The sequence below is a fragment of the Erpetoichthys calabaricus genome, chromosome 8 (assembly GCF_900747795.2).
Source record: "Erpetoichthys calabaricus chromosome 8, fErpCal1.3, whole genome shotgun sequence".
Classification (NCBI taxonomy): domain Eukaryota; kingdom Metazoa; phylum Chordata; class Cladistia; order Polypteriformes; family Polypteridae; genus Erpetoichthys; species Erpetoichthys calabaricus.
This window is the reverse complement of record NC_041401.2, coordinates 7,601,350-7,624,505: the sequence shown is the minus strand read 5'-3', so window position 1 is coordinate 7,624,505 and position 23,156 is coordinate 7,601,350. Positions and strand designations below refer to the sequence as shown.

The following is a 23,156-nucleotide window of genomic DNA, read 5'->3' as shown; positions in this document are numbered from 1 at the left end:
AGCATGATGCTGCCACCGCCATGCTTCACTGTGGGGGACTGTATTGGACAAGTGATGAGCAGTGCCTGGTTGTCTCCACACATACCGCTTAGAATTAAGGCCAAAAAGTTCTATCTTGGTCTCATCAGACCAGAGAATCTTATTTCTCACCATCTCAGAGTCCTTCAGGTGTCTTTTAGCAAACTCCATGCGGGCTGTCATGTGTCTTGCACTGAGGAGAGGCTTCCAACAGGCCACTCTGCCATAAAGCCCTGACTGGTGGAGGGCTGCAGTGATGGTTGACTTTCTCCCATTTCCTGACTGCATCTCTGGAGCTCAGCCAAAGTGATCTTTGGGTTCTTCTTTACCTCTCTCACCAAGGCTCTTCTCCCCCGGTAGCTCAGCTTGGCAGGACGGCCAGCTCTAGGAAGGGTTCTGGTCGTCCCAAACGTCTTCCATTTAAGGATTATGGAGGCCACTGTGCTCTTGGGAACCTTAAGTATGGCAGAAATTGTTTGTAACCTTGGCCAGATCTGTGCCTTGCCACAATTCTGTCTCTGAGCTCTTCAGGCAGTTCCTTTGACCTCATGATTCTCATTTGCTCTGACATGCATTGTGAGCTGTAAGGTCTTATATAGACAGGTGTGTGGCTTTCCTCATCAAGTCCAATCAATATAATCAAACACAGCTGGACTCAAATGAAGGTGATCTCAAGGATGATCAGAAGAAATGGAAAGCACCGGAGTTAAATATATGAGTGTCACAGCAAAGGGTCTGAATACTTAGGACCATGTGATATTTCAGTTTTTCTTTTTTAATAAATCTGCAACAATTTCAAAAATTCTTTTTTTTGTCTGACAATATGGGGTGCTGTGTGTACATTAATGAGGAAAAAAAATAATTTAAATGATTTTAGCAAATGGCTGCAATATAACAAAGAGTGAAAAATTGAAGGGGGTCTGAATACTTTCCGTACCCACTTGTATGCGTCAAGGGTTTATATCTGCACTCACTGGCCTCCTTAAGAACGCAAGGGTAAATATCATCTGGTCCTGGTGATTTGTTTGATTTCAGCCTGTTTAATTTACGCTGCTCTTCTCTCTCTACAATTTCCAAATCCCTCAGTACCTCCTTGGTAGTCCCTGTTACTGCTGCAGGTTATCCACTTGCTCACTTGTAAACAACTCAGAAAAATGTAAGTTTAGTTCATCCGCTATTTCATTGTCTGTATCTTTTAATTCCCCTTCACTATTCCTGATGCACTTCACCTCCTCCTTGACTGTTCTTTTATTACTAAAATACTGACATAATCTCTTAGGGTCGTCTCTCACCTTATCTGTTATATTCCTCTCCAACTGTCTTTTAGCCTTCCTGATATCCTTCTTAATGGTTGCCCTCATGTTCTCATACGCTCTACAATTCACTTTGCACTCATTAGTCTTATATGCCTTATAAAGCAGTTTTTTCCTTTGCAACTTCTTTTTTAAATCTTTATTAATCCACCGTGGAGTTTTTTTTTCATTTCCTATGAATTCCAAATTTAGGTCTGTATCTGTCCTGCATTACATGTAAAACATTTTTAAACCTGTTCCACTGCTCCTCGACTGTCTCCACACTTAAAAGCTTACCCCCGTTCTGTAATTGGCACTCTCTCTTTCACAAGTTCACACCACCTAACAGCTAATGTGTGGCGAGTGTACTGGCGCAAAAATGTCTGCCATCGCATCATCCAGGTGAATACTGCAAATATTCAAACGAGCTAAACATTTGTCCCATCTGTCTACTAGCTTGGAGTGGCCTTTAAAGTTCATCCTGATGTTATGAGTGTTCTCCAGCTCTAATGAGGGTCTCTGCTGTGGGTGGTGCCCATGGGCTCCTTGCCAGCAGTCAGAATGGCACGCACTCCTTGAGTCACAATGTTTTTCACCTGTGTATCTGTCAACAGCTGACCCTTGACCTCTTTGTTTCACAGACCACTGCAAGTGTAAGCCCATCAAGCCCAACCAGAAGACCTACTTGAGGAACAATTACAACTATGGTGAGTCACACATTTTTTTTTTCTTCACGGACAGTTTGAATGTTCTGGTGATTCGATGTGTCCAGATTTTGTCCATTCATCCCAATATTGTTATCTCTAAGAAACAAAAATGCAAAATGACACCACACGCATTCAGAAATAGGACATGGTAACATCCATAACAGTCTGGAATGAGGTCATTCTACACCCAACCCTTGGACTTGATTCCAACACTTGAAACTTTCTCTGATAAGGTCCAGGAGCCAAGGTTTTCCAGTAACACGGGGTTTTCAAAAAGGCAACCTGGGAGTGAGGATTCCAAATATAGGCTAAGAAGAAGAAGACCAGGATCTTCACTAACCTGCCCAGAAGAGGCTCAGCAAAGCAGGCCCCAAAAATGGGGAGCAGGCAAAACTAATCTATCAGAAACAATGAGAAGTTAAGCGAAATGACACCTACTACTGTCAAGAACATGAATGGACCTACTGATGATTCTCTCATTCATCACACAATGGAGTAACGATACGAGCATAGCAGAGTGTACCGACTGTTTGTTTTGTAGAATTCATTATTGCAGTTGTTATAAATGGAAAATTGAAACACTAACTACGCTACGGGTTGAAATCAAAATAATCAAGGTAGACCTCAGCGTTAACATTTGCACTGCACCATCTACTGAAATGTACTTTGTAATGCACGTAGTAATAAAATGCATTACTACAAACAGCTGTGATGCACCATCTGTTGGAATGGCAGATGCATTGCATTTTATTACCAGAAATGTGTGTGATGTGCCATCTGTTAGGATGACAGAGACATAGCAACTGGACAGACACACAGATAAACAGACACTTATTTGTATACTAGCAAAATACGAGAAGTAGTGTGTTAAAGAGGTTATGAAAAAGAAAAGGAAACATTTTAAAAATAACGTAACATGATTGTCAATGTAATTGTGTTGTTATTGTTATGAGTGTTGCTGTCTTATATATATATAATACACACACATAAACATAAATATACATATACACATATCTACATATACACATATATATATATATATATATATATATATATATATATATACATATGTCAACATATATATACACATACATACACACACATATATACATATACACATACATATATATATACACACATACATATATACACACACAGACACATATATATATATATACAGTATATTTATATATCTACATATATATCTACATATCTACATATATATATATATATATTTATATATATATATATATCTACATATCTATATATATATATATATATATATATATATATATATATATACATATCTACATATATACATATAAATATATATATATATATATATATATATATCTACATATATACATACATATACATATCTACATATATATATATATATACACATATCTACATATATATAGATATATAGATATATAGATATATATATACACACACATATCTATATATATATATAGATATATATATATACACACACATATCTATATATATATATATATATATATATATATAGATATATATATATATATATATATATATATATATATATATATACATATAATATATACATATGTACATATATATATCAAAATACCCGCGCTTCGCAGCGGCGAAGTACTGCTTTAAAAATTTTAATAAGAAGAAAAGTAAACCTTTTTAAAATGAGGGAAAATGTATCAATAATTATTTGTTAAGGATCTCTTTGTATAGCACATTGTCAGTTCGCCCCTCTGCTTGTAATATGACCAACCTGTGTGCTGAGCTTACTCTTGAGCATGCAACGTACAGTTTGCTATGTGAAAAGCTGTCTTGCCTCAAATCAATGCCAACCTTTTGTAGGGTCTGTCCCTGAGACTTATTAATTGTCATTGCGAAGCAGAGCCTTAGTGGAAATTGGAGGCGTTTGAATTGAAATGGGAGATCAGAGGGTATAACGGGGATGCGAGGAATAAAAACTCTCTCCCCTGAGCCACCACCAGTAAAAATAGTTGCCTCAATGATGTTCTTTTGCAGACACGTGACCTGAAGTCTCGTGCCGTCACAAAGTTTCAGTGGCTGTACGCAAATCCACAATCAGTTTCATATTGTTTTCGTACCTTATCAATTGTGTAATGTGTTTTTTGAACAGGTTTGATTCATCGAAGTGATCACTCCTGCTGCGTTCAGTCACTTCACATGAGCCGCTGTCTTGTGTGATGTTGCGATGTCCATACCTCGTGTCTTCTCATTATACTTGTATCTCGCGACTATGGCATTGCAAACGGCAGCGGGTCAGTTCACATGCTTACGTGGGAGGCGTGATGACGCGATATATTTTGATATATATCAAAATACCCGCGCTTCACAGCGGCAAAGTACTGCTTTAAAAATTTTATTAAGAAGAAAAGTAAACCTTTTTAAACTGAGGAAAATGAACCGGTTGTAATATGACCAAGCTGTGTGCTGAGTTTACTCTTGAGCATGAAATCTAATGGTTTGTGCCCTTCAGAATGAAAACAGTTTGCATTTACCTCTTTAATAAAAGGCGAGCTTTTAAGCCTGAGAAATCACCCCGTAAATGCACACGTTTAATTGCACATGTGTTAATATGTATACTTACACAGTATTAAAAGACACTCAAAAATTAACGTCATTTACCTTCGTTCCTGCGTTTGACTCGTGCTGTAAATCTCTTCCTTGTTTTTAGTTCACGTGATTACGTAGGAGGCGTGATGACGCGATACGTGCCTCCGCCTCCTCCATTAGAGTATATGGACAAAAAAAAGGTTCCAGTTATGACCATTACGCGTAGAATTTCGAAATGAAACCTGCCTAATTTTTGTAAGTAAGCTGTAAGGAATGAGCCTGCCAAATTTCAGCCGTCTACCTACACGGGAAGTTGGAGAATTAGTGATGAGTGAGTCAGTCAGTGAGTCAGTCAGTGAGGGCTTTGCCTTTTATTAGTATAGATTTAGCATGATAATTCATAGGCCATTGTCCTATTTCCATACAGAATCATTAGGCTGGTCCTCAGGTAGTAAACTCATTCACAAATGAAATGAACCGTAATCATTAGACTGATTGTCAAACAGTGATTTATTCACAAATCAAATGAACGAGAACTGTTAGACCAGTGACAGTGTCACCGATTCTGTTCATAACTTTTATGGACAGAATTTCTAGGCGTAGGCAGGGCATTGAGGGGGTCCGGTTTGGTGGACTCAGGACAACATCATCTGCAAAAAAAAGCAGTGACCCGATCCTGTTTGCCTCATCAGGCCGTGATCTTCAGCTCTCTCTGGATCAGTTCGCAGCCGAGTGTGAAGCGGCTGGGATGGGAATCAGCACCTTCAAATCCGAGACCATGGTCCTCAGCCGGAAAAGGGTGGAGTACCCTCTCAGGGTTGGGAGTGAGATCCTGCCTCAAGTGGAGGAGTTCAAGTATCTCAGGTTCTTGTTCACGAGTGAGGGAAGAATGGAGCGTGAGATCGACAGGCGGATCGGTGCGGCGTCCACAGTGATGCGGGCTCTGCATCGGTCTGTCGTGGTGAAAAAGGAGCTGAGCCGCAAGGCAAAGCTCTCAATTTACCAGTTGATCTATGTTCCTACCCTCACCTATGGTCATGAGCTATGGGTAGTGACCGAAACAACGAGATCACAAATACAAGCGGCTGAAATGAGTTTTCTCCGCAGGGTGTCTGGTCTCTCCCTTAAAGATAGGGTGAGAAGCTCAGTCATCCGGGAGGGACTCAGAGTAGAGCCGCTGCTCCTCCGCATCGAGAGGAGTCAGATGAGGTGGCTCGGGCATCTGATCAGGATGCCTCTTGGACGCCTCCCTGGTGAGGTGTTCTGGGCACGTCCAACCGGGAGGAGGCCCTGAGTAAGACCGAGGACACGCTGGATGGACTATGTCTCCCGGCTGGCCTGGGAACACCTCGGGATTCCCCCGGAAGAGTTATAAGAAGTGGCCGGGGAGAGGGAAGTCTGGTTATCTCTGCTCAAGCTGCTGCCCCCGCGACCTGACCTCGGATAAGCGGAAGAGGATGGATGGATGGATGGATGTTAGACCAGTCCTTGTGTACTGACTCATCTATATCTCTATATATAAAAAATCCATCATCTGTCTGTCTGTCTGTATATCTGTCCACTTTTCATGAGAGAACTAACTAGTTTAGCTGGAGTTGTTTCTCTAATTTGCTTGAACATTCCGGTTGATTTTGCGACTTCTCTCATCACGCTAAGAATCATAATTCAATTGCAGGAGCTATATATTTGCGGTAATCCGAGACAGAGGTTGCGGGCTGAGGGGAGGGGGGGAGTGTGACGTCAGGAGTGGGGAGCCGGGCAGGACCCTCCTCACTGTCCTGTTTCACTTCTACGCGGGTGGAGCCATGGGGCACGGCTAGTCTCTCTATTATTTAAAAAAATTGTGGGACGAGACGAGACTTTTTCAGAGAGATAAGTAGAACGTCGTAAAGAATTCAAAAACGCTGGCACAATACACATGCAGAGCAGGTTAGAGATAATAGGAGGTACGAAAAAATAGAAAGTCTCAAAAAATTGATAGTAAAGATCGCATTAGCGCTAACAAATGGAAATTATTACTTGGTGAAATAACGAAACAGCGAAAAGAGATCGAATATATGGACATAGGTGATATGACAGAAGTATGTAGATATTGTAAGGCTTTAAAGATTAAGTCGGAGACTTGTAGATCGGCTAATTCGTGTTGCCATCAGAGAAACGTAGTGTTTCTTCCCAATGAAGAGGCGTATCAGCGAGAATTAAAAGATCTGTTATTTGGTGAAAGTGAAATGCTCGGGTCACAGAGTTGCACAGATACACAGAAGACTTTAGAGACAGAACTACTTAATGGATTTAGATTGGGTTTTTTTTTCTAGAATTTTCTGGAACATTCCGGTTGATTTTGCAACTTCTCTCATCATGCTAAGTATCATAGTTCACTTGTGGAACTGTTACATTCGCGCAAATCTGACAGAGAGGCTGTGATTGGCACAGATATCATGGCCACGTACTTTTCTCCCCATGTGGGGGGCACTCTCCTGTCAGAGCTGAACACAATCAGATACAGTGCCGATGTTTGACGTTGGACCGTACCTACCTTCCCCTTGCCTTGAATTACCATTTTTTAAAAATGTTTTTATGATTTTTTACAGCTTGTCCTGCTTCATTACTACTTGGGTGGAGCCGGAGGGGACAGCTAGTTCAGAAAGAAAATGAATGATAGACTTTAGGCTGGTTCTTAGGTAGAGATTTGTTCATAAGTCAAATAAACGAGAATCCTTAATCTAGTCCTCAGTTACTGACTCATTCAGAAATGAAATGAATGATAATCGTTGTAATGTAACATTCCATACAATATAGCCACACTTAACGAAATGAACGAAAATTGTTAGACTAGTCCTGATTCGTTTGCGAGTGAAATTAAGCATCATTAAACTGATGATCGGGTAATGACTCATTCACGAATGAAATGAGAGAGTATCATTAGAATGAATCTCAGTTAGTAATTCATTCACAAACTAAATGAACGAGAATTGCTAGAATGGTTATCAGGTAGTAACTCATTCACAAACTAAATGAACGAAAAATCGTTAGACTAGTCCTGATTCATTTGCAAGTGAAATTAACAAGCATCATTAAACTGATCATCGGGTAAATTTCATTGTATGTTGACCCTGTGTTAACCTATATATGACAAATAAACCTAAACCTAACCTAACCTAATGACTCATTCAGTAATGAAATGAACAAGAATTATTACACTGGTCCTTGAATATCGATACGTTTGTGAATCAAATAAATGAGAATCGCTAGACTGGTTATCGGGTAGTAACTCATTCATGAACTAAATGAATAAGAATCGTTAGACTGGTTCTTAGGTAGAGATTCGTTTGCAAATCAAATATACGATAATCACTAGACTGAGTCTTAGTAACTCAGTCATGAATCAAATGAACAGGAATTGTTAGACTGGTTCTTAGGCACTGATTCATTTATGTGTGAAATTAAAAAACATTAAACTGATCATCGGGTACTGACTCATTCACGAATGAAATGAGAGAGTATCGTTAGAATGAATCTCAGTTAGCAACTCATTCACGAATTAGATAAACAGGAATTATTAGACTGGTTCTTGAGTATCGATTCGTTTGTGAATCAAATAAATGAGAATCTCCAGACTGGTTATCGGATAGTAACTCATTCACAAACTAAATGAACGAGAATCGTTAGACTAGTCCTCGTGTACTGACTCATTCAGAAATGAAATGAACAATAATCGTTAGACTGGTTCTTAAGTAGAGATTCATTTGTGCATCAAATGTGTGAGAATCGCTAGACTGATTCTCAAATAGTAATTTGTTCATGAATCAAATGAACAAGAATCGTTAGACTGGTTCTTAGGCACTGATTTGTTTGCTAGTGAAATTAACAAGCATCATTAAACTGATCATCAGGTAATGACTCATTCACGAATGAAATGAGAGAGTATCATTAGAATGAATCTCAGTTAGTAACTCATTCACAAAATAAATGAATGAAAATCATTAGACTAGTCCTGATTCGTTTGCGAGTGAAGTTAACAAGCATCATCAAACTGATCATCGGGTACTGACTCATTCAGTAATGAAATGAACAAGAATTATTACACTGGTCCTTGAATGTTGATTCATTTGTGAATCAATTAAATGAGAATCGCTAGACTGGTTATCGGGTAGTAACTCATTCACGAACTAAATGAATGAGAATCGTTAGACTGGTTCTTAGTTAGAGATTCGTTTGCAAATCAAATGTACGAGAATCACTAGACTGAGTCTTAGTAACTCATTCATGAATCAAATGAACGAGAATCGCTAGAGCTGATTCACAAGTAGTGATTCAGTCATGAATCAAATGAACAAGAATCCTTAGACTGGTTCTTAGGCACTGATTCATTTGCGAGTGAAATTAAAAAACATTAAAAAGATCATCGGGTACTGACTCATTCATGAATGAAATGAGAGAGTATCATTAGAATGAATCTCAGTTAGTAATTCATTCACGAATTAGATGAACAGGAATTATTAGACTGGTTCTTGAGTACCGATTCGTTTATGAATCAAATAAATGAGAATCTCTAGACTGGTTATTGGATAGTAACTCATTCACAAACTAAATGAACGAGAATCGTTAGACTAGTCCTTGTGTACTGACTCATTCAGAAATTAAATGAACAATAATCGTTAGACTGGTTCTTAAGTAGTGATTCAGTCATGAATCAAATGAATAAGAATCGTTAGACTGGTTCTTAGGCACTGATTAGATTGCGAGTGAAATTAACAAGCATCATTAAACTGATCATCGAGTAATTACTCATTCACGAATGAAATGAGAGAGTATCATTAGAATGAATCTCAGTTAGTAATTCATTCACAAAGTAAATGAACGAGAATTGCTAGAATGGTTATCAGGTAGTAACTCATTCACAAAATAAATGAACGAAAATCGTTAGACTAGTCCTGATTCATTTGCGAGTGAAATTAACAAGCATCATCAAACTGATCATCGGGTACTGACTCATTCAGTAATGAAATGAACAAGAATTATTACACTGGTCCTTGAATGTTGATTCATTTGTGAATCAATTAAATGAGAATCGCTAGACTGGTTATCGGGTAGTAACTCATTCACGAACTAAATGAATGAGAATCATTAGACTGGTTCTTAGGTAGAGATTCGTTTGCAAATCAAATGTACGAGAATCACTAGACTGAGTCTTAGTAACTCATTCATGAATCAAATGAACGAGAATCGCTAGAGCTGATTCACAAGTAGTGATTCCGTCATGAATCAAATGAACAAGAATCCTTAGACTGGTTCTTAGGCACTGATTCGTTTGCGAGTGAAATTAACAAGCATCATTAAACTGATCATCAGGTAATGACTCAATCATGAATGAAATGAATGAGAATCATTCTTCCATTGAGTTCCACTGAACCGATTCATTTGTACTCACAAATCAATTTAGATGATTTACTGAAAAGAATCATTCAAAAAGAACAAATCATTAATAAATTGTCCATCGTTAATGATGAATTGAAACTGTTTGGATCACGCTCTGAAGACAGCGATGTTGACGAAACCACACAGACAAACTAATGCAGGACACACAGCACAAATCTGTCTGGAGTGGGTAACTGTAATCCAATAGAGAGGCTTTCTTGCAGCAGTAAAAGTGGAGTAACAAAAAACACATAAGAGGATTGAGATTTCCGGCCAACTTCTTGCTCCTCATCTTCCTTCCCCCAGCAACCCTAGCGGCAACAGGAGAAGCTGCCCAGGGGCACACTAACCACGGGGCTGCTGAGAATCACAGTCCATTTCAGGATGCGCTGCTAAAGACTCACTGAAACGTGAGAATGAAATCGTTCGTGAATCGCTCGTCACTACTTAGTGTGACCAACAAAATGGCGGTGAAAATAAAAACAAACTAACAAAACAAATGAAGAAGAAGAAGAAAAGAATCATAGTAAGTACCAACAAGTAGAAATCTGGGAACAATGCACACAAACCCCAAATCATTGCAGTTCCTAATCTCTGGATTCAGAGTATGGTGGCACCATCTGTGACATTCGGACATTTATTTAAATTTTTTCAGCCTTCCCCTTGATCGTTTTTCGAGGTTAGACACTCTAAATGGGGGGTTTTGAGGTAATAATTTACATTTCTTTCATTTGTTTTCTTTTTTTGTTTAATTTAAAGCTTACTTCTCTTTGTGTTCATTTATTCCTACCATTTTCACCGACATTTAATTTTGCTGTGCCCAAATCATCGATATTACAAAGCTGCATTTTACACTTAACGTTACCAGCGCCTTCATTTTGACTGACAGTTCATGGCTTCTTCACGCAGAGCGGTCAATCATGTGATGTACAAGCTGGGCGCTATCTTGTGTTCCTGTTACTTGGGTCGCTTTTGCGTTTCTAAGGGGCGTGCCTTTGGAGGTCGTGACCTCTGACCAGTTACCCGTGGGGGTTAATAGAATAGAATAGAATGCCTTTTATTGTCACTATATGCATGTACAGTGAGATTAAAAGCAGCTCCTTCAGTGCAGACATATATGTAGAACACAACAAGTAAATAAACAAATAAACAAACAAATGGTGCAAAAAGTTGCAAAAAAGTGTTCTGCGATGCTATATACAAATGGAAAGAATAATAACTAAATCGAGTTATTGCACATTATTTAAATACTGGAAAGAATAAATACCTATTGCACTATTGGGTTATTGCACATAATTTAAATATTGCACAATAATGATGATCATGTGCAGTGAGTAGTGGATGTTGGACCCTGAGAGTAATGATATTGTACAGTATACAGATATTACACAGTTTATTATTCAGTACCATTTAGATATTGGATATTACACAGTTGATGGATAGAAGGAAGTCCAGGGGTTGGGGGGTCAGACTATGTAGTCAGTGCCCGTGTGAGTTTAGGATGGTTATGGCTTTTGGGAAAAAACTGTTGTTGAGTCTGTCTGTCCTTGTTGTGATGCCCCTGTAGTGCCTCCCTGAGGGCAGCAGGTCAAACAGATCAGAGCCAGGGTGGCAGCTGTCCTTGCTGAGGCAGCGGGAGGTGTAAATGTCCATCAAGGAGGGGAGAGGGCAGCCGATGATCTTCTGTGCTGCCTTTACTACTCGCTGAAGCCTCTCCCTGTCTGCCATGGTGCAGCTGCCATACCATACTGTGATACAGTATGTCAGCAGGCTCTCGATGGACGAGCGGTAGAAGGTCACTAGCAGGTTGGAGTCCAGGTTGTGCTTTCTGAGGACCCTCAGGAAGTGTAACCGCTGTTGAGCCTTCTTGATGACTGCTGTGATGTTGTCTGTCCAGGAGATGTCAGCGAAGATAAGGAACCCAAGAAACCGGATGGTATGGACCCTCTCCACACACTCGCCGTTGAAGTAAAGGGGGGCTAAGTCAGTGCTGTGCCTCCTGAAGTCGACAATGATCTCCTTGGTTTTCCTGGTGTTCAGAGCCAGATTGTTCTTTGAACACCAGGCTGCCAACTTCAGGACCTCCTCTCTGTAAGCTGCCTTGTCTCGCTTTTAGATGAATCCGACCACTGTGGTGTCATCAGCAAACTTGACGATGAGGTTGTTGTTGTGGGCCAGACTGCAGTCGTGGGTGTAGAGACAGTACAGAAGGGGGCTCAGCACACAGCCTTGCGGGGTACCGGTGTTCAGTGTCCGAATGGAGGAGTGGTGGGGTCCGAGTCTCACAGTCTGGAGCCAGTTGGTAAGAAAGTCTTTTATCCAGACACATGTGAGAGGGGGGAGGCCAAGAGTGACCAGTTTGGTGATGAGAATGTCAGGAATGATTGGATTAAAAGCTGAGCTGTAATCCACAAAGAGCATCTGGACGTAGCTCTGCTGCTGCTCCAGATGGCTCAGCACAGAGTGGAAAGCTACAGCAATGGCTTCTTCTGTGGATCTCTTCATGCGATATGCGAATTGGTAGGGATCAAAGTCTTGGGGGAGATAGTCCTTGATGTGCTGGAGAACCAGTCTCTCGAAGCACTTCATGATTACTGGAGTGAGGGCCACAGGGCGATAATCATTTAGGCTGGTGATGGGAGACTTCTTCGGCACTGGAATAATTGTGGCTGATTTTAGGCAGGATGGAATGACTGCCTGGGCTAGGGAGAGGTTGAAGATTTTGGTAAAGATAAAGGTGAGCTGGTGGGCACACGCTCTGAGCACCCTACCGGGCACTCCATCTGGGCCGGCAGCCTTCTTGGGGTTCACTGCCAGGAGCACCCGTCTGACATCGTGCCCCTTTACAGTGAGTGGAGTGGTGCAGGAACCCGGTGAGGGTGGGAGCAGGGCTGGAGCAGGTGAGTGCTGCTGTTGTGATGATTCAAAGCAAGCAAAGAAGCAGTTTAGCTCCTCTGCTAGTGGCGCACTCAGATCTCACTTGGAAAGATTAGTTCCTGATCTGAGTTGATGGAAGCCATTTTGCCTTGTGCTCTGATCTCTCAAACGCCTTTCTTAGTAACTTGTGTGGCGATCCTTGCTCGTATTCTTCTGAATTCTGGTTTCAACCTTATTTTTACCTTGACTATTTTGTTACTCCTGGTTACTTCTAGATGAGCAGATACATCCGAAAGCGATGTACCCTGGGTGTGTCAGGTCTCACAACATCAGAAACCCTCACCTGGGTTTTACTGGCCCAGTCACCATCTTGTGACCCAGTAGCAATGGTCCACAGATCACCCCTCTTTATCCAGGGCCATCTAGGAGGCTCTTCCTGTGGTTTCCATGATGGATCTAATGGTTTGACCGTAGTGCCGTAACTGGCCCTCCCTCACAATGCAGGTCATGTGCCTCATTCAGGACTTCATGAGTCTCGCCTTCAGGAAGCACCAGGACTCTAAAGACCTGGACCTTCGTCCTTTTACAGAGATATCGGGAGCGCCACACACCCCTTTCCAGTGACCTCATGACCCCCCATGCTGTCTCAGTCCATCTACTGACTTCATAGGAAGAGTCACCAGAGACATGAATGTCACTGCCGAGGTAAGTAAACCTCTCGACATTCAGGATACGATATAATAAAACAGAGCCTTGCATGGTCAGGCTCCTTAATACATTATGGGTCTCCTGCACTGTAACACCACTAGTAGAGCCTCGAGATCGAGACAGTAAGGCCTTCTTTGTGTCCACCGCTCCAGGCTGAAGACGCGGGGTGGGGGGGTGGGGGGGTACTTGGGGGGATGGTATCATGCATTTCAATTTGTTACTCCCAGACTAGACAGGATTTACGACGATACAATGCCCCGACATGTCACACCGATGTTGCAGCGATTTTCATTGGAGAAGAAGGCGAAACGCCTGCCGAAAAGGACATTTGCATCTATCCCATAGGCAACTCCTGTAAACAGATTTCCACGTTCAATATGAATTGCGATCCTATGGTTTACCCACTTTTATACCCTTACGGAGACATTGGCTGGCACAAAGATTTACAACATGTTCCCGATAAAAGAACTGCCAAGCGAATAAGGCTTACTCAATGCCAATTTTACGCGTACAGATTAGCAATGAGGAATACATTTAGTATTTTGCACTCCAGGGGCAAACTATTCCAGCAGTATGTCGTAGATGCGTATGTTAAAACAGAGGGTGCGCGTCTCAACTATCTCAGATTACATCAACAAGATCTGCACGTCGAACTATCAGACACACTGCAAGCAAATGCTGAAAATAACAACGTACGTGTAGGCAAAATGATCAGATTACCGTCCACATTTCCAGGAATTCCAAGATACATGCAACAAAACTATCAGGATGCCATGGCCATAGTACGTAAATTCGGAAAGCCTAATTTCACAACTGCGTCTCTCAAGAAGTATTTATTTCTTCTTGATTTCTGAATTCCTTTCTCACCGTTTTCCGTTCCTATTCTTACACCACCGTATGCTACGGCGGGCGTTGGCTAGTTTGTTATAATTTGTTCACTTTAAGAATTTTTAAACTCTTAAAATGCATTTTGAATATCAAAAATATACGCGGGAATGTGATTTGCTTCTTTTCCAGAACATTCTGTGTGGTTTCCTTACATTTTAATGTTTCCTGAATATAATGATTAATTAATTCACAGTTCCGTGACATCATTTTGTTTTGTAATTGGGCGCCACCATGTTATGATTCCCATTCCCGGCATGCTGCTCCAGGTCACCACCTTGTTTTGGACGTCACCACGCCTTGCATCGTCAGCGCGACCCTTTAAATCTGGCGTGGAGATTCTTTCTGAATCTGTGATTTGGATATCAAGCAGTGTATTTCGTTCTTGAATTTCTGGCTTCCAGTATTCTCTCTGACTTTGGGTTAACGATTTGGCTTCGGGTGCAAAAAGTTTTCATCATTAAAGTTTCGACTCATTTCTGGTTTTTAACTACATTTCATCTCGTGGTCCTCTTCTCACCCTCAGCCAGAACATCATTTTTATAAAGTAATGTTTTTAGTAATAGAGGCTCACTTCAGACCAGCTTAGCCCTGACAACAACCTGCAGGTTTCTGGCCTAGCTGGGCCCAAAATAGGAAGCTGGCTTTGAAAGTTCAAAAAAGACCACAAGAGTCCCAGAATATACAAAAATGCCTTACAAGGGAGTTGCAACTGTGAAAACAATTCCAAGCTGTCTTTATAAATGGAGAGTTTATTTACAAAAGGAGAAGAAATAACAAAAATGCTCAAAATAGCTAAAAGGATGTGCCTGAAAAGGTAATCCACGGAAAATGAATCCCAAAATGAAATCCACAAACGAAATGTAACAGCTGATGCAAAAAATCCAGAACCAGAAGCTATCAAAAGAAAGCAAGACTTACAGAACTCCAACAAATGGCTCTCAATGGTCGACTGGCTGGGTCTCTCAATCAGGCTTCCAGATAAAGGCAGAGGGAGGAGCCAGCAGCAGTGACAACAGGGTGGCCACACCTCCTGGTGGGGCTCCACCCACAAAGTGCATATATTAAAATCAAATTTAAAGCCACCTTAACTAACAGCAGAAAATAGGTTTAGGTTTCTTTATTTAGTCATGTTTACACAGGAAAACATGAAATTTGCCTTCTCAGTTGCATCTAATAACAGGTAACAGACAGAATGAAATAAAACAGACAATAGAAATAAGAAAGGTTAAGGTAAGGCAGTTAGATAAAACATATTTATACCAAAAAAAAAAAAGGTAACAGGATATATATCAAAACGTTAAACATTATCTCTGATATTTCTTATTGAAAAGTCGTATGGCACTAGGAAGAAAGGAGTTTCTGGAGCAATTTGTGTGGGTTTTCAAAGCGACTCTCCTTCCTGATTTACTGAAGTTTAGTTCTACATGTAATGGATGTCTGTCATCCAAATCAAAATCATCTACATCAGCCCCAATAACTTTAGCTGCATACTTCGTAAACTGCTGGAGATTTTTTGAGTTTTGGTTTGTCAGACTATTAAACCAGGCAATGAAACTGAAAGTGATCACGGACTGGATCAGACTACGATAGAAGGACAACATGAGGTCCTTGTCTACTTTAAATTGTTTGAGTTTATGGAGGAGAAATAAGCGCTGGTTGCATTTAGAAAATAATTTTTTTGTATTTGTATTCCAGTTAAGATTGTTATCTAGGTAAGTTCCACTGTATTTATATTCATTCACTATTTCTACCTCCTCTCCCAGAACTACAATAGGTGAACATACAGATTTCTGTCTCTTAAAATCAAATATCATTTCTTTGGTCTTTTTTACATTCGGAGTGAGAGAGTTTTTATTGCACCATTTTACCATACAGTCCACTTGATTTAGATAGTGGCTTTCATCCTCCCCAGATATGCGTCCTATGATCATGGTGTCATCCGCATACTTAATAATGGAGCAGTGGTCATTGTTCTGTCTCAGGTCACTTGTGTACACAGTAAACAGTAATGGTGATAAGACACACAACCCTGTGGACTTCCTGTGTTTGAATGAATGGCTATTGAAAAAGTGTCCTGAACTTTAACTGTCTGTGAACGATTTAAAAGAAAGTTCTGAATCCATAGTGTGATAAATGGGTTTACATTCCTACTGTTTAATTTCCCAATCAGTATATGAGGCTGTATAGTATTGGATGCTGAAGAAAAAATCCAAAAATAGTGCTCTGACATATGCAGGAGGATTTGAATAATGATAATTCATAAGTTACACCAGCGTTTCTCAACCTTTAAGTATTTGCGACCTGAGTTTTCATAACAGTTTGAATCGCGCCCCCCTAACGTTTTTTTGAAAGGAGCCCACTAATACCAATTTGTTCTTTTTTAATTAATGATATATCATAGATGCATATTTTATTATACCTACTTAACTTTTATCGACATTTATCTAACTCTATATTTATTTTTCTAGCATCAGAATGTAGTTTAAGTTAGTTTGTTTTGGTTTCAATAGATGTATTGTTCATATTTTCGATTCTTGTTTTCTTTTTTTCAAATCTTCGCACCCCCCTTTTTGTTACTTCATGCCCCACAGATTGAGAACCACTGAGTTACTGTATGTAAACAACAATAAAACACAAAATAGATAAAAATATAAACAAATGCAAAACAATATCAACAGAGCTGGTCAATCCACTAGAGCAGGCATGTCAAACTCACTACCATTGGTGGGCCGCTTCGACTGCCATACGTGCGTCAGCGGGCCGTACTGTAACAAATACTATTATACTATTATACAAAGTTACTGTAGCTTTCTTTCCAATACTGAAAACTTTAAAAAATGTAACATTTAAAGTTTAAAGTTTAAAGAAAAGCAATTTATTTCCATGCAGTCTCCATACAACAGTGTAGAATTAGAGTCTTAACCTCTTAGCTAGGTCCTTATTATATTACTAGGCTCACCCTCCTTTTAAGGCGACCGACTTTTATCCTCAATTTTTTTGCGCTCCATGTGTACATGTAAGTGTAGGGAATGAGAACGTCAAGGTGCCCATTCATAACATCTCCCGAAAACCTACGTTTTTTTATCCCCTCGAGTGCCTGTCCAAACTTGGAGTGTAGGACTCCATAATAATATACTTGAAACTCAACTCTCCCGCTGCCATTAGCTCAGAAATGGTACCATAAGTTTGAGACTTTGACATTTCAGTGAGATACTGAAGCTCATTTGTATAAGAGATTCCTGACGGCATCATTGTAAATGGCTGAAACCTTGACCAATTACTTAAAACATGTCGTACAATGCCAGCCCGAATCTGTACCGCTAAAGACGGAGTTTCATGCACTAAATAAGCTATAGATGAGAATAAGCAAGCACCATCTCCCCTGATATTTACTACGCGGTGAGGTATTTGTACTCCATCAACATTAATTATTTCCAGAGACATAATTTTGTCTATTTTTCCAGCTCATCGCGCACAAAAGCAAGGGAATGATGGAAGCACCAGAACTCTGCTCACATCGCGTCGCTTCGTACCACAAGCCGCAAGTAGTAAGTCTGTAATAAGCAGAATACCACTACGCTTTGCACTCACGGGACGGAAGGACAATCCCGACCGCTTTCATATAGTGTCTTGATGATTGATATTCATTATATTATATTCATTGCTTATATAGGAGCCTTACAGTGTGAGATTTATTTCTTTTGTCCCGACACTTGGCATCTCTTGTTAGTAACCAGCTCGTCAATATCAGGCTTGAAATCTTGTGCAGCTGCAACTTTGATGAGCGATGAAAGGTGCTCGACGGTAAGTCTTGAGCGATGTGGGGTTTTAGTAGCTTTCATTAACGAAAACAATTGCTCACAAAGGTAAGTGCTTCTGAACATAGACAGTACTCTCGATGCCAACTTACGGATCTGCACATACGAGGGTGGCAGGTAAGCATACAAGCCTGGCACACCAACTTCGTTGTATTTTGCCTTCAGAATAGAATCTGACTGCACTTCAGTCAACTCCATTTGGATATTCTCAGGCGCATTCTCAACGTTGTAAGAGAACAGTGCAATGCCCTGTTCGCGTGAACTGAAATCACGAAAATGCTCACTGAATTCATTGCTCAGTAATTCAAGTTGGAAAACAAATCCTCCAAAAATTAAATTTTACTTTACTAAGTTTACTTCAAAGATTATATTGTAAAATAATCCGATATGCAAAAAGCCACCTGACCTACAATAATTTTACAAACTCAAAATCACAAAAATATGTTAACAAACAACTCACCAACTTCTCGCATCCACTTCAGATCTTCAGCTGTAGTCTGCACTAACTGTTTGTTACAATACTAGCATAAAATTACATGAAACTAGAGCAAAAAAACGTGAAAATATGCGGGCTATTACTACTCGTGATGGTCAGTTCTGCCCAGTGGCCAGTCTCAGCAACCCAGTCAGTAGTGTAGCCTTAGCAGGGGCGGCTCTGGGCAGAGAAAGAATCGGTGGCCCCTTCGCCTGGCAATGTCAATACGGTATCTTATGAAAGCGTTGCGGACACTGCATAGCCGCCTCGTGCTCATGACGCACTTCTATATACGCGTGTCCTTAACTTGAAAACCAAGTGGCGCCCCATGATTCTCATTACGGCAAAACATTATAATACTACATATAGCTTACTGCTCCGACTCTAGCGACATTTGTAAATACAGCGTACTAATTAACAAGAAACACAATGTTTTTCGGCCACATTGCTGTCAGCTGTGTCGTTATTTTCTCTTTCTGTTTTATATTCAATATATATTGGCGTGGCGGCCCCTGGGATTTGGCGGCACTGTGCAGGTGCATAGTTAGCACATGCCTAAGGCCACCCCTGCTGCAGCCTAGCACTTCATTTGTGACGCTGCGGCTCATTAACTTGTCAAGGCTCGTGGCTATACTAGCAGATGACGTTTCCGGTACCGTAATGCCACGGGGAAACGCGCTTTTGTCAGAAGGCAGAAGTAAGAAAAGTCAATAAGTAACACCGAAGATGCAGAATACTATCGTTTGTGATTGAATCAATCATTTTGTACAAGTTCGGCGCTAACTAGGATCTGTCATGCGGGCCGCACAAGTTTCTGTTGCGGGCCGCGTGTTTGACATGCCTTCACTAGACGACTTAGGTGGCAACCGAGGGCACCATCATCTGAGGGTCACCATTTATAAAAGTTAAAGGGAGGGGGGCTCAGTCCGGGTCATAGATGTATGATAATACTGTTTGTGTTTCTGAATGCGTCTGTGCTCTGGACACTAAGGGGGACCCCACCCCTGCACCCCCACAGGTCATATAAGTATAATAATAATAATTTAAATATGAAATATTCCTGCTGTTGCCTTGTGCACTCATTACAACTTCATTGCCACTCTGACTGCTGTTACACAGGTGTGACACTTGTCATATGGCTATACAGAGTTGTCCCAACATGTGGTCCTGGCTATTTAGGAGGACACGAGTCCTTTATGTTCCACAATGGGTCAAAGACCAATCATCATGTCCTGACCCTCCTTGTTGGGTCATTCTGTGGCAGCATTGCCACCTAGTGGCGTACAGTGGTAGTAACTGGCTGAGCCAACATGTCAGGCTGTTCAGAAGGATTGGTGGTTGGACTTCATTTCCCATAAGCACCCTCTTCTTTGGCCTCCGTCCAACTAGGGGAAAAGCACCAAGGGCCCCAAGCTCTGAATTCAGGTTGAACCATCAGCCGTAAAGGGAGCCGTCGATGTGCTTTCCATGTTACTTCAGTATTTTCCATCCATCCATCCATCCATCCTCTTCCGCTTATCCAAGGTTGGGTCGTGGGGGCAGCAGCTTGAGCAGAGATGCCCAGACTTCCCTCTCCCCGGCCACTTCTTCTAGCTCTTCCGGGAGAATCCCAAGGCGTTCCCAGGCCAGCCGGGAGACATAGTCCCTTCAATATGTCCTGGGTCTTCCCCGGGACCTCCTCCCGGTTAGACGTGCCTGGAACACCTCACCAGGGAGGCGTCCAGGAGGCATCCTGATCAGATGCCCGAGCCACCTCATCTGACTCCTCTCGATGCGGAGGAGCAGCGGCTCTACTCTGAGCCCCTCCCGGATGACTGAGCTTCTCACCCTATCTTTAAGGGAAAGCCCAGACACCCTGCGGAGGAAACTCATTTCAGCCGCTTGTATTCGCGATCTCGTTCTTTCGGTCACTACCCATAGCTCATGACCATAGGTGAGGGTAGGAACATAGATCGACTGGTAAATTGAGAGCTTCGCCTTGTGGCTCAGCTCCTTTTTCACCACGACAGACCGATGCAGAGCCCTCATCACTGCAGACGCCGCACCGATCCGCCTGTCGATCTCACGCTCCATTCTTCCCTCACTCGTGAACAAGACCTCGAGATACTTGAACTCCTCCACTTGGGGCAGGATCTCACTCCCAACCCTGAGAGGGCACTCCACCCTTTTCCGGCTGAGGACCATGGTCTCAGATTTGGAGGTGCTGATTCTCATCCCAGCCGCTTCACACTCGGCTGCGAACCGATCCAGAGAGAGCTGAAGATCACGGCCTGATGAAGCAAACAGGACAACATCATCTGCAAAAAGCAGTGACCCAATCCTGAGTCCACCAAACCGGACCCCCTCAACACCCTGGCTGTGCCTAGAAATTCTGTCCATAAAAGTTATGAACAGAGTCGGTGACAAAGGGCAGTTCTGGCAGAGTCCAACTCTCATTGGAAACGGGTTCGACTTACTGCCGGCAATGCGGACCAAGCTCTGGCACCGATCGTACAGGGACCGAACAGCTCTTATCAGGGGGTCCGGTACCCCATACTCTCGGAGTACCCCCCACAGGATTCCCCGAGGGACACGGTCGAACGCCTTTTCCAAGTCCACAAAACACATGTAGACTGGTTGGGCAAACTCCCATACACCCTCCAGGACCCTGCTAAGGGTATAGAGCTGGTCCACTGTTCCACGACCAGGACGAAAACCACACTGTTCCTCCTGAATCCGAGGTTCGACTATCCGATGGACCCTCCTCTCCAGAACCCCAGAATAGACTTTTCCAGGGAGGCTGAGGAGTGTGATCCCTCTGTAGTTGGAACACACCCTCTGATCCCCCTTCTTAAAGAGGGTCGGAATACTTGATACTTTTTTTTAATTTCCAAAAAATCCTAAAATCTGTTGTTTGTTTGGTCATTCTTAGTATGGAGAGTGGCTTGATAAGGGAAAAAAATCAGCACAAGACTGCAATAAGAAAAGGTGAAAAAAGTGAAGGCGCTGCACAGTACAGTATGTGGGAGGAGGATGAAGAACAACCAGTGTACCACCAGTCCTTTTCTTCTACTTCCACCACTGCTTGTCTGCAAATGTAAATGGGACCTGCAATGTTTAAAGTGGCACCTGCTCTTGGCAAACGCTCATTAGATAATTCTACTTCTATTCACTAACATCTTCTCTGCTTTGATTCCTTTGACAGTCATACGGGCAAAGGTGAAGGAAGTAAGAAGCAGGTGTCACGACGTTACTGCTGTGGTGGAAGTGAAGGAGATCCTCAAGTCTTCCCTAGTTAATATTCCTCGGGACACCGTCACTTTGTACTCAAACTCAGGCTGCTTGTGCCCACCCCTGCATGCCAACGAGGAGTACGTGATAATGGGCTACGAAAGCGAGGAGCAGTCCAGGTACGTCTCTGAGTGTGGCTACATTTAAGATTAGATGAGAACTTCGTTTGAGGAAATCTGGCTTATTTTTATAGATAAATAGATAGATAAGAAAGGCACTATATAATGATAGATAGATAGATAGATAGATAGATAGATAGATAGATAGATAGATAGATAGATAGATAGATACTTTATAATTGATAGATAGAAAGATAGGTATGAAAGGTACTATATAATAGATAGATAGATAGATGTCTGCGGTGGATTGGCACCCTACCCGGGATTGGTTCCTGCCTTGTGCCCTGTGTTGGCTGGGATTGGCTCCAGCAGACCCCCGTGACCCTGTGTTTGGATTCAGCGGGTTGGAAAATAGATAGATAGATAGATAGATAGATAGATAGATAGATATGAAAGGTACTATATGATGATAGATAGATGTTAAAGGTACTATATAATAGATAAATAGATGTGAAAGGCACTATATAATGATAGACAGATAAATGCTATATAATAGATAGATAGATACTTTATAATTGATAGATAGATAGATGTGAAAGGCACTATATAATGATAGATAGATATGAAAGGTACTATATAATTGATAGATAGATAGATATATACTATATAATTAATAGATAGATAAAGGGATACTATATAATGAATAGATAGATAGATGTGAAAGGTACTATATAATGATAGATAGATAAATACTATATAATTAATACTTTATAATTGATAGATAGATAAATACTATATAATTAATAGATAGATAGATAGATACTTTATAATTGATAGATAGATAGATGTGAAAGGCACTATATAATGATAGATAGATATAAAAGGTACTATATAATTGATAGATAGATAGATGCTATATAATTAATAGATTGATAGATAAATATGAAAGGTACTATACAATTAATAGATAGGCAGATATATAGATAGACGTGAAAGGTACTATATAATTAAAAGATAAATAGATTTGAAAGGTACTATGTAAT

General features: G+C 41.1%; 1 protein-coding gene across 1 annotated transcript in view; it reads left to right on the top strand.

The window, feature by feature from the left end:
* frzb (frizzled related protein) overlaps window positions 1–23,156 on the top strand; it is a 73,198-nt gene that overhangs the window by 16,446 nt on the left and 33,596 nt on the right. Inside the window, exons 3-4 of the mRNA XM_051930695.1 lie at window positions 1,952–2,017; window positions 21,969–22,173. Coding sequence (XP_051786655.1) covers window positions 1,952–2,017; window positions 21,969–22,173 — 271 coding nt within the window. The remainder of the gene's footprint in view (window positions 1–1,951; window positions 2,018–21,968; window positions 22,174–23,156) is intronic.